Source organism: Corvus moneduloides, chromosome 1, assembly GCF_009650955.1.
Source record: "Corvus moneduloides isolate bCorMon1 chromosome 1, bCorMon1.pri, whole genome shotgun sequence".
NCBI classification, from domain to species: Eukaryota; Metazoa; Chordata; class Aves; order Passeriformes; family Corvidae; genus Corvus; species Corvus moneduloides.
In genome coordinates, this window is record NC_045476.1 from 116,273,930 (window position 1) to 116,282,723 (window position 8,794).

At 46.1% G+C, this 8,794-nt stretch overlaps 1 protein-coding gene across 1 annotated transcript in view; it reads left to right on the forward strand.

The window, feature by feature from the left end:
* TAF4B (TATA-box binding protein associated factor 4b) overlaps positions 1-8,222 on the forward strand; it is a 113,068-nt gene extending 104,846 nt beyond the window's left edge. The window contains exon 15 of the mRNA XM_032123967.1: positions 6,560-8,222. Within this exon, the coding sequence (XP_031979858.1) occupies positions 6,560-6,706 (147 nt within the window). The 3' untranslated portion in view covers positions 6,707-8,222. The remainder of the gene's footprint in view (positions 1-6,559) is intronic.
* The last annotated feature ends 572 nt before the right edge of the window (positions 8,223-8,794 follow it).

Here is an 8,794-nt window from a genome sequence, read left to right on the forward strand (position 1 = left end):
CAGCTCTGGCTCCAGGGATAAAGCATGTGAACATGACAAAGATGTCTCTGTCTGCTCCCTGCCCAGCAAGAGCTCTGCTACAGTTGCATCTCCATCTGAATGCTGCTCTAGGTCAACACAATGAGCACCCTCCAGATCGCTGTGGAGTTCCCACTCTTCCTCAGGACCAGGAGTGCACAGTGCAGGGTGCAAGGCTTAGCGTACCAGGTTCTTATCCATATTGCAAACCTGGTGAGTGATTCCTACTTGCTAGGTTTCCTGATATGTTTTTCCATGTCCAGATGCTGCCCACAACCCATCTGGAGAGTCATTCCCCACAACCCCCTTGCACACTTCTCCCAGCTGTCTCTCTCTTGGGAGTCACATGCAGAGTGGATATTTTGAGATTTGGAATGTCAGTCCACAAGCAGCAAGCAAGCACTTTTACCTGCTCCAAGCTCCCCATAAAGTTCTTCAGTGTGTGCAGGCTCTGAAGAGCTATCAGGTTGTTTCTATGAAGAAGTACCTGTCTGGTTGTAGCTACACGTGCCATCACCCTGCTGAACTCTCCTCTCCTTTGAAAGGATTTCTCATCCTTGCTGTGAACTTTCACTTATGAAAGAGCACTTTAGTCTGGACAAGATGGCCTCACAAGGGATGGCCCTGTTCTGGAGTTCTGAATACCGCTGACTCTTCAAAAGCCTGGATTTGCTGCTCAGTCTTTCCCTCAGAGTAGCAGCCCTTATCCAGCTAAATTCAGCTGGGGGAATTCCACCTGTAAGATGTGCAAGTAAGGGCAAAGACATCCTTTGCCTTGTCCCTGTCAAGTTTCTGCTCCCCAAGGCCTTGCTTTCTCTGTTGGTAGTTCCTGCATGCAGCAGCAAGTCTGCTCCCCATGTGTTTCGCTAAAGCCGAGATGCCCACACATTTTTTCCATTGTGAACCTGGCTTCATCCCTGCCAGCTCACGAAAGCAGCTATTGTTAAGTAATTGTTTGAGTCATCCACTGAGCCCACACCCAAGCAGGCTTTTCAGATTTAGCACATGGGAGATTCACTACTGTTGGCGTGGCTTTGGGGTACTCTACCTCCTGCCTCTGCCCAGGAGGCTGGCAGCAATGGAGACACTCCAGATGGGCTAAATGTAGCTGTTTTCATGCCCATCCTTGCCTTCCCAGCCTCCAGCCACCAGTAACAGAAACTTAATGCAATACAGAAGAGCCACCAGCTCACCCCCAAGCCATAGCAAGGGGTTTGTCTCCTGATGCTTCTAGAGATCAGGGGTCTCCCTTTCTTCCCCTTTTTTGCTTATCCCCGCTGTCATTACCAGAGTAAATGTCAGAGCTGCTTCCCACACCAGTGATGATGCCTCCTCCTGGCCTCTACTTGAATAGTTGAATTTTAGTTTGGCACAGTTGCTGCTCCCCAGTTCTGGCAACTAGAGGATTTGAGAAGTTCATTATGGAGCCTGAGTTTTCATATGGTCATTCTGGCTGACACCATGCTTTTTACCACCTTTTTACATACACAGCCAAAATGCTCGGCACATTTTCAGAAGAGGGAAGATTAAAAACCCAACCAAAAAAAAAAACCCCAGGAAAAAACCCAAAGTGAATTACTAAAGTTTATAAGGCTAATACTTTATTGGGCTAGTATGCACAGGCCTGGGGCCTTCAAGATAATATAATCTAATACTTGGAGATCCCCTGATGAAAGGCACTATATATGCAAAGTGCTTTATAAACATTAATTAGTTAATGTTGAAAATTTTGCCCAGGGCAAAATAAAAAAAAAAAAAAAAGAAAAAAATCCTACCAAAAATCCCCCTTCCCTCCCTCTCTCTAGTCCCTAACTATACAAAGTTAATGATTCTGTGTGTGCAAACTTAGAGTACATTTTAATTTCTGTTTACTTCTGGGGAGATGGAAGCACTGGAAGTACTTTCATATATGTTATGCTTCTGCAAGCATTACTAACATGGCAGCTTCTCCTATTGTGTGCTTTAATCTCCATGAATGAGGACATCCTAACATCTACAGCATAACTTTGGACCACAGTGTTTGCAGCAAAACTGCCCAAGCTCTACTCTCTCCTCCCTTCATAGTCTGTAATCACCAACCAACCAACCCACTGATGTGTAAAGGTCTTTGTGACAATAGTTTCCATTCCAGGCCACCTTTTCAAACCTTGGGCAATCAACGGGTGGTGTCAGTGTCATCACCACATCATATGTCACCACGTAATGTATGCACAGGGAGCAATGGACAAAGTAATTGACATGTTGCTTATCACAAAATGAGGAACACTCGGCAGTCTGAAGGACAAAGCAGACCTTGCACAATGAGGTTGTGTTTGAAAGTAGCTGATGTAAAAGGCGACAAGTTGTGCATTCAGTGATATTTCTAGCAATCATATTCCAGGTATATTTCATTTCTCCTTCATGATCCTTCCCAGAGAAACATTCGGCTTTTGGATAACACTAGGGGCTGTTTTCCCTGGAAGCCCGTATCTGCGCTGGCGTAGTAGTCCATCCCACCACAGTCCATCCCACTCCTTTAAGAGCACTGTGCTCAATTCCATGCTTTGCAAAGCTTAGGGACCCCATAGGCAGCACTTTTCTTCTGAAAAAACCCTTTGCATCCCCGACAAGGCCCTTACAGAGTCCACTCAGTTCAAGCAAGTCTGCACCATGCATGCTCCTAGTATGCCACAAACTACCAAACTGGCTTCCTGACTTGGACTTCTCTGTAGCACATCCACCAGCAAAGGACCAGCAGGCCCCTTGCCCCATGGCCAGGGTGGGTGATGACTTCCCACCACTCTTCCCTCAGGTGCAAGGGCAGCAGACACCCTAAGAGAAGAAGATGTGCAGGCAAACCCCTTCCCTGAAAAGCTGGTGGTATCTTCTGGAGTCCTTTTTCCCCATCAGTCCTGTTGGAACCCCAAACTCATGCCTGTCAGCCCAGACATTGGGATAAAAGTGCTTGGTGGAGCAGGAGAAACTTTAATGATGGAAAGTCAGAATGTGGCCTGCTTGCAGGAGTGGGGTCTGGCCCAGCAGGGTTTTTCAGGGGGTCAACTGGGTCCCCATGGCAGTGGCTGGATGAAGAGAGACCTTTTCCTCTGCATCTGATGCCTTCCCTGCCAGCTGGGTTTTTGCATGCACCTGATCTTTTCCCAGTACCCAAAGCAGCCCGCACTGCCTCCCTGAAAATGGACCTTTGGTGGGGAATGCTTTTCCTTTCCCTCTCTTGGGTCCCGTGGATCTCAAAGGCTGCTCTTAGCATTTTGGCTTCCCACAATGCCCCCCTGTGAGGTGTTGCTGTGCACTGGCAGCAGGACACTCAGCCAGACATTTTCTGTCTGCCTGAGCTGTCTCTGGGAGAGGCAGCATCAAGAGATGAGACCACTGCAAGGTACCACCATTTCTCTTAGCCTCCGACTTGGTAACTGGTATGGGCAAAGTCTTAAAGTGAAGTGGAGTCAGCCCAAGTGACCACAGGCTGTGGTGATGGTGGCTGTCTTGTGCCTCCAGCACTTAACAGCCAGGCAGCTGCATGACTTGGGAATGCATCTTGTCTCCAGCAGCTCCTGAAGAGGTGACTTACTGAGCTTCACTGCATGTTTGTGCAGCACTGTGCTTGGCAGGTGAAATTATGGGGCCAAGGAATCAATGCATTCCCAAGGATCTCAGCCCTAACGACAGCCCCCTTAGTATCAATGGCAGCTATAGGTTTGCCCTGGTCTGTTCCAGTTGCTGCCACGTCTGGGCACAGTCAGGGTTCAGCTAAACATCTGACTCGGGTGAGTCGTCTCGGGGGAGTTCTGCTTGTACACGAAAGCAAGATCCAGCTAGCGGGGAGTAATCGCTTACACATGGATCTAATACGGATGTACCTGAATGAGCTAAGCTATACTTTCATCTTGTGCAGTTAGGGATGTTTAATTTTAATCCTGTGTCAATGGGGAAAAAAATTGGTATGAAGTCCTAATAAATAAATTATGCTGCCGAGTGCTCAGATCAGCACATCCTAGCTAGAAGCAGTACAGAAAAAGCCGCCTTCCAGCACTGCAGACTGCTTTAAAACATCCCTTCAAATAGATGTTGTTGCAAGCCAGTGATATACCAATGCTGTTGTGTTGGCTTCAGATCACGAAGCATTTGCCGTTCTGAGGGTGTGCAACTCCAAGGAAGAAGAAAAATGAGAAATATTTAGTAGTTTTTGATTATCAACTTGAGAACTCTTGAAGAACCCTGATTTTTCAAAATCATTGCGCATTTGCTGTCAGACAGCCTGGCTGCTTTCAGGCTTATCATGCTGGGCACCAGCCAAGGCAACCACTGAAATTGCAAGTCTGCTTGGAAAATCTAGATGGGAGATTGTGATGGAGGAAACTGTCTGTGCTGCTACTGCTGAAGTTACTGATTTTTACCTCCTCTGTTTTTAAATTACTTTGTGGCATTATTTGCTCTCAAAGAGACAGCTAGGAATGCAAGGAGAAACTGGAGGCTGGAAAAATCTTTTATATTGCTATGGGCGAAAGACTTGATTATCCTGGGATTTCTTGGGTGCTCAGACCCTGGTTAAGTTCCAGGTATAGCAACTAGCACAGGGAACTGTTGCGTCTAGGTCAGATACTACCAGTTTCACCAAAGCTGTCGGTCTGTGCTGCAGCAGAATATTTACAATATGTATTAGGACAGAAGCTGTTTACCACCCACTGATGAACTTTTATATGTAAAACGTCCTTTTCAATTTGGGCTGAAGCAGACACTTGCTTTGATAGTTATATGAAAAAACCCTTAACTTTGCTTTGGGATATTTATAACCAAAACATGCAGAATTATTGCAACATAAAATCTGCTTCACTGGGTCTTGGTGATATAAAAAAGGCCAAAAAAAGAGGAAGAAAAAGAAGGTAAATATAATAAAGAAAAAAAAAGACAAATACACAGAGCACACTTCAGATCTACAGCACTATATTGTCCCAGCAATGCCACCAATTCAATTTAAATCCTAAGGAAAAAGCTAATGCTATTGAGGCACTGCAAATTAACAGCAGCCCTGGCCTTGTACATCACCCCTTCACAAAAACCAGCACATCAAACACCTTTGCGGCTCCGCACGAAGACAGAGTGGAGGAAAAGTGAAATGGTTTCTCATCCTCTGCCCTGCCAGAGGCAAGTGCCAGCTCTCACTGTTGTAAACTGTAAGGCAAGGCAATCTGCAGTGCTAGGGAAAGAAAACAAATACCACAGTAGCAGGCAGGCAGGCAGGCACGCAGAATGAGACAGAGATATTTTTAATTGATGCTAGAGGAACATAAATAGATGAAGCTGGCATTAAGCAGCACAGCCCTTTCTCTCTCTCTGCCAGGTACCCATTTACCCGGGCTCATAACCAAAGGCCAACATGACATCAGAAGCCCTGTGGTGTTTTGCCTTTGGGCAACAGCCGGTAAAACTGGTTTCATCTGGCAGATGAGCGTGTGAGCTGAGGTAATTGGTGTGTTCTTTTCTGCCTCAGATTCCTTATCTCATCCTGAATATTCCCATAACCTCCCTTTTTCCAGCCTCTTTTGTTTCTCAACAAAAAAAATATTTACATTGAAATAAACAGTGGGAGCCTCTAGATTGCATCGGGAGACACAGGTGCCGGTAACTTCATGAGCAATGAGCAGCTCAGTGACAGCTGCAGAAAGGATAAGCTGGAAAGGGGAGCTTTTTCTAGTGGGACTGTTCCCGAACAGAAGGGGTTGGAACAGACACCGTTTGATAAAGGAGCCTCACTCAAAACCAGCTGCCCCTCCGTTTTTCTTTCACTCCTGAGATCAGTTTGGATTCTTCTTCTGAGGTGTTTTGCAACTGCAGAATAAAACCCACCTGAATGTGATCAGAGTACAATGTGGGAATCTTTCTACATGCCAAGGCTGAAAACAACCAGGGCTGCCTATTCCTAGGGCTGCATTAGCAGTGCTTTGCCAGCGCAGCCATCCCAGGCTATGCAGAGGTTGGACAGGCTTCCTGCGGGCATCCCTCACATCTCTCCCTGCTTTGCTCACTGAAGAGAGCAGGGTCATGGAACAAATCCTGCCAGCAAAACTATATTTTCTAGCATATCATTGAATGTACATTACTGGTGGTTTTGTTAGATTATCTATGTGGATGAGTGACTTCACCCATCGCAGCTGTTGGTTAGGGATGGCCACAGCATGTCTGCAGGATACGCATGCTCAGAACACTGCTGTGGGGCAGCACCACAACCAGGCAATGTGTCACTGGGTAAACTGGGGGATGGAACAGAGATTTCTGGCTTGTTTGAAACATATGAGCCTCTTCAAGCTGCCCTGGAAGGAAGTTGGAAGGCAGAAAAAGATTTTCTCCTTCCTTGCTTTCAAATATCCTACTGATATGTATAAATGTGGCAGAAGGACTGGGCACCAGGCCTAGCAGGGACATGCTGGGGATAACGTCCCTGCTCTGACACATTGGCTCAAACCAGGTAGGATGCTGCCTCCATCATCTGCAACTTAAGGAAATGTGGCCTGCCTTTCAGAAACATTGTTCTTTCCACTTATAGGTCACTTTGGAGCTGGGAGATGCTGGAAGCATGGAGAAGCTTGGGAAATCTGGCAATAGACAAACCCAGACACTTGGGTTTAGCCTCTCAGATTTTGAATGTTCTCCCTCTTCTCCTATGGAAATCACTGGTGAAACTTCCCACTGAAGTGAAGCTGTATCCCAAGTCTGTTAATGCTGACATATTAAGAGGGAGAAGAAAATGCAGAACATAAGATAGAAAAAGCAACCTCCAACCTGCTAAACAAGGCTAAAACACAAATCCGGTGGTTATGTTAAACAGTCCAAATAAAAATTATCCAAATGTACAGGATTATAGGAGAAGAAAGAAAACAGACAACTGGAAAGAGATGATGAAAAATGGGCTAAGGGAGGAGGAAGATATAAAAGGTGGGAAATTAATGGGAAAATCCACTTCGGGATGAGAGAGTGGCTGAAGAAGATGTAGAAGGAGGACAGAAGTGTAGGAAGGTTGGTGTGAAACACAGGTAGTTCTAGCTGTAGGCACGGATATAAGGGCTTTGACATATGGGTCTGAGCCTCACAGATGACAGGGAGAGACATCCAGAGGAGTATGGACACCTCCAGAGAGGCTGGAAAATGTCTGAGCTCTTTGTGGTCTCTATGGAAAAAGACATAGGGGTAAATGGAGCAGGGAAGGAATGGAGGGGGGTCCCCTTATCTTGGCCACCTTGCTGGTCGTGCCCCAGAGACCAAGCCTGGACAGGTGCTGCAGGAGCTCCTGTTTTTTCCTGAGGGGCTTCAGGGTTTCCTGCAGAACTGAGAAGCCCAGGTCAGGGATGTGCTGCAAGTGGTGATCAAGGCAAACCCAGGTGGCTCCTCCAGCACATCCCCCTGCCCAGACACACGCAGCCCCCACACACCCCTCTTTGCACCACCCTGCTGCTCCCGGCCCACAATCCAGCACTGGGGGGCTACTCATGACCTGAGCAGGAAGCCAAAGGGCTGCAGCCTGTGCAGTCCTACACCCCTACATGTCACGTAGATATTTGGGAGCCAGAGGACTTAGGAGGCTTCTGAGCTTGCCCAGGAGGGTGGCTCTTCCCACAGACCCAGCCCCACAGTGACAGCACATGATGCTCCCTGCCTACTAGGTTCTAAACCAGGTCCATGCAAACAAAGCTGGGAGCACTGTTTTGACCTGTCCTCCTATCCCTGTCCTCTGTCCTGCACGGAGAATGTTTTGGCCAGGGTCTCAGCAGCAGAAGGACATGTTCCCCTGCTGCTTCTCCCTCCCATTGGTGAAATACTAACCAGCACACCACTTCGGCAAAAAGAGGAATGCCTCAGGTTCAGAAAACACATTTTGGACTTTGAAGAAGAGTGAAATGAGGCAGCTGTCCATTGTGGGCAATTTAGCTTAATGTGATATTGAATTCAGCTGTTTAATACACCCAGATGCTCCAGCAGTGGGTGTATAAAAAACCCCCAACTTCAATAAATAATGAAGATGTGAAATTTTTTTTTCTGTTTGTTTCCTTTTTTAATGAAAATGGCAAAACTGCTAATTCGCTACTGTACATCTGCATCAGTTATTTAACATGACATCTTGCTGTAGTAATAATCCATCAACAGCCAGTATTACATATGGATTCATAAAAAGGTTTATGCTTGTGTTGGTGCTTTTGCTGTCTGCCAAACCACTTATATACATTTTACAATAAATTATACATATTGAACTGAGAACCTGCTGTGCTAATTGCTCACATTTTTGTAGGGGAAAAATGTGGTCATGGACTGCTTTTTTCATTTTAAGCATATTGAGAACATGGCAGAAGAAGATGCTATGTCGTCAGTTTTTCAGAGCTGAAAAATCAATATTTAGCCCTACAATAAGTAAACCAAACAAAAAAATCAGGAAGAAAGAACTTGGGGGAGCTTTCTCTGGTGTGTTCTTGCCCCTCTGTGTCTTAACTTGGTGAGGTATGGAAATACAAACACAATCTCAGTACTGTGAGTGTCCCGTGAAATGAAGACCAAAATTCTACTGTACCAAAAGCTAAGGGCCTCCTGAAATGCCTCTCCAAATCAGGACCCCACAAGGAAGATGTGAAGGAGCTCTGCATCTGCCTTTCTGGAAGCTCTTCTTTCTTTGTTCTTCAGCAACAGTGACATGTAATTATGAGATGCAGCTTCACTGTTCACAAAATTTCTGTGAGTAACACTTTAAATATAGTTTATTACATTAAGCCTGGCACTCGCACCCAATGGCTTT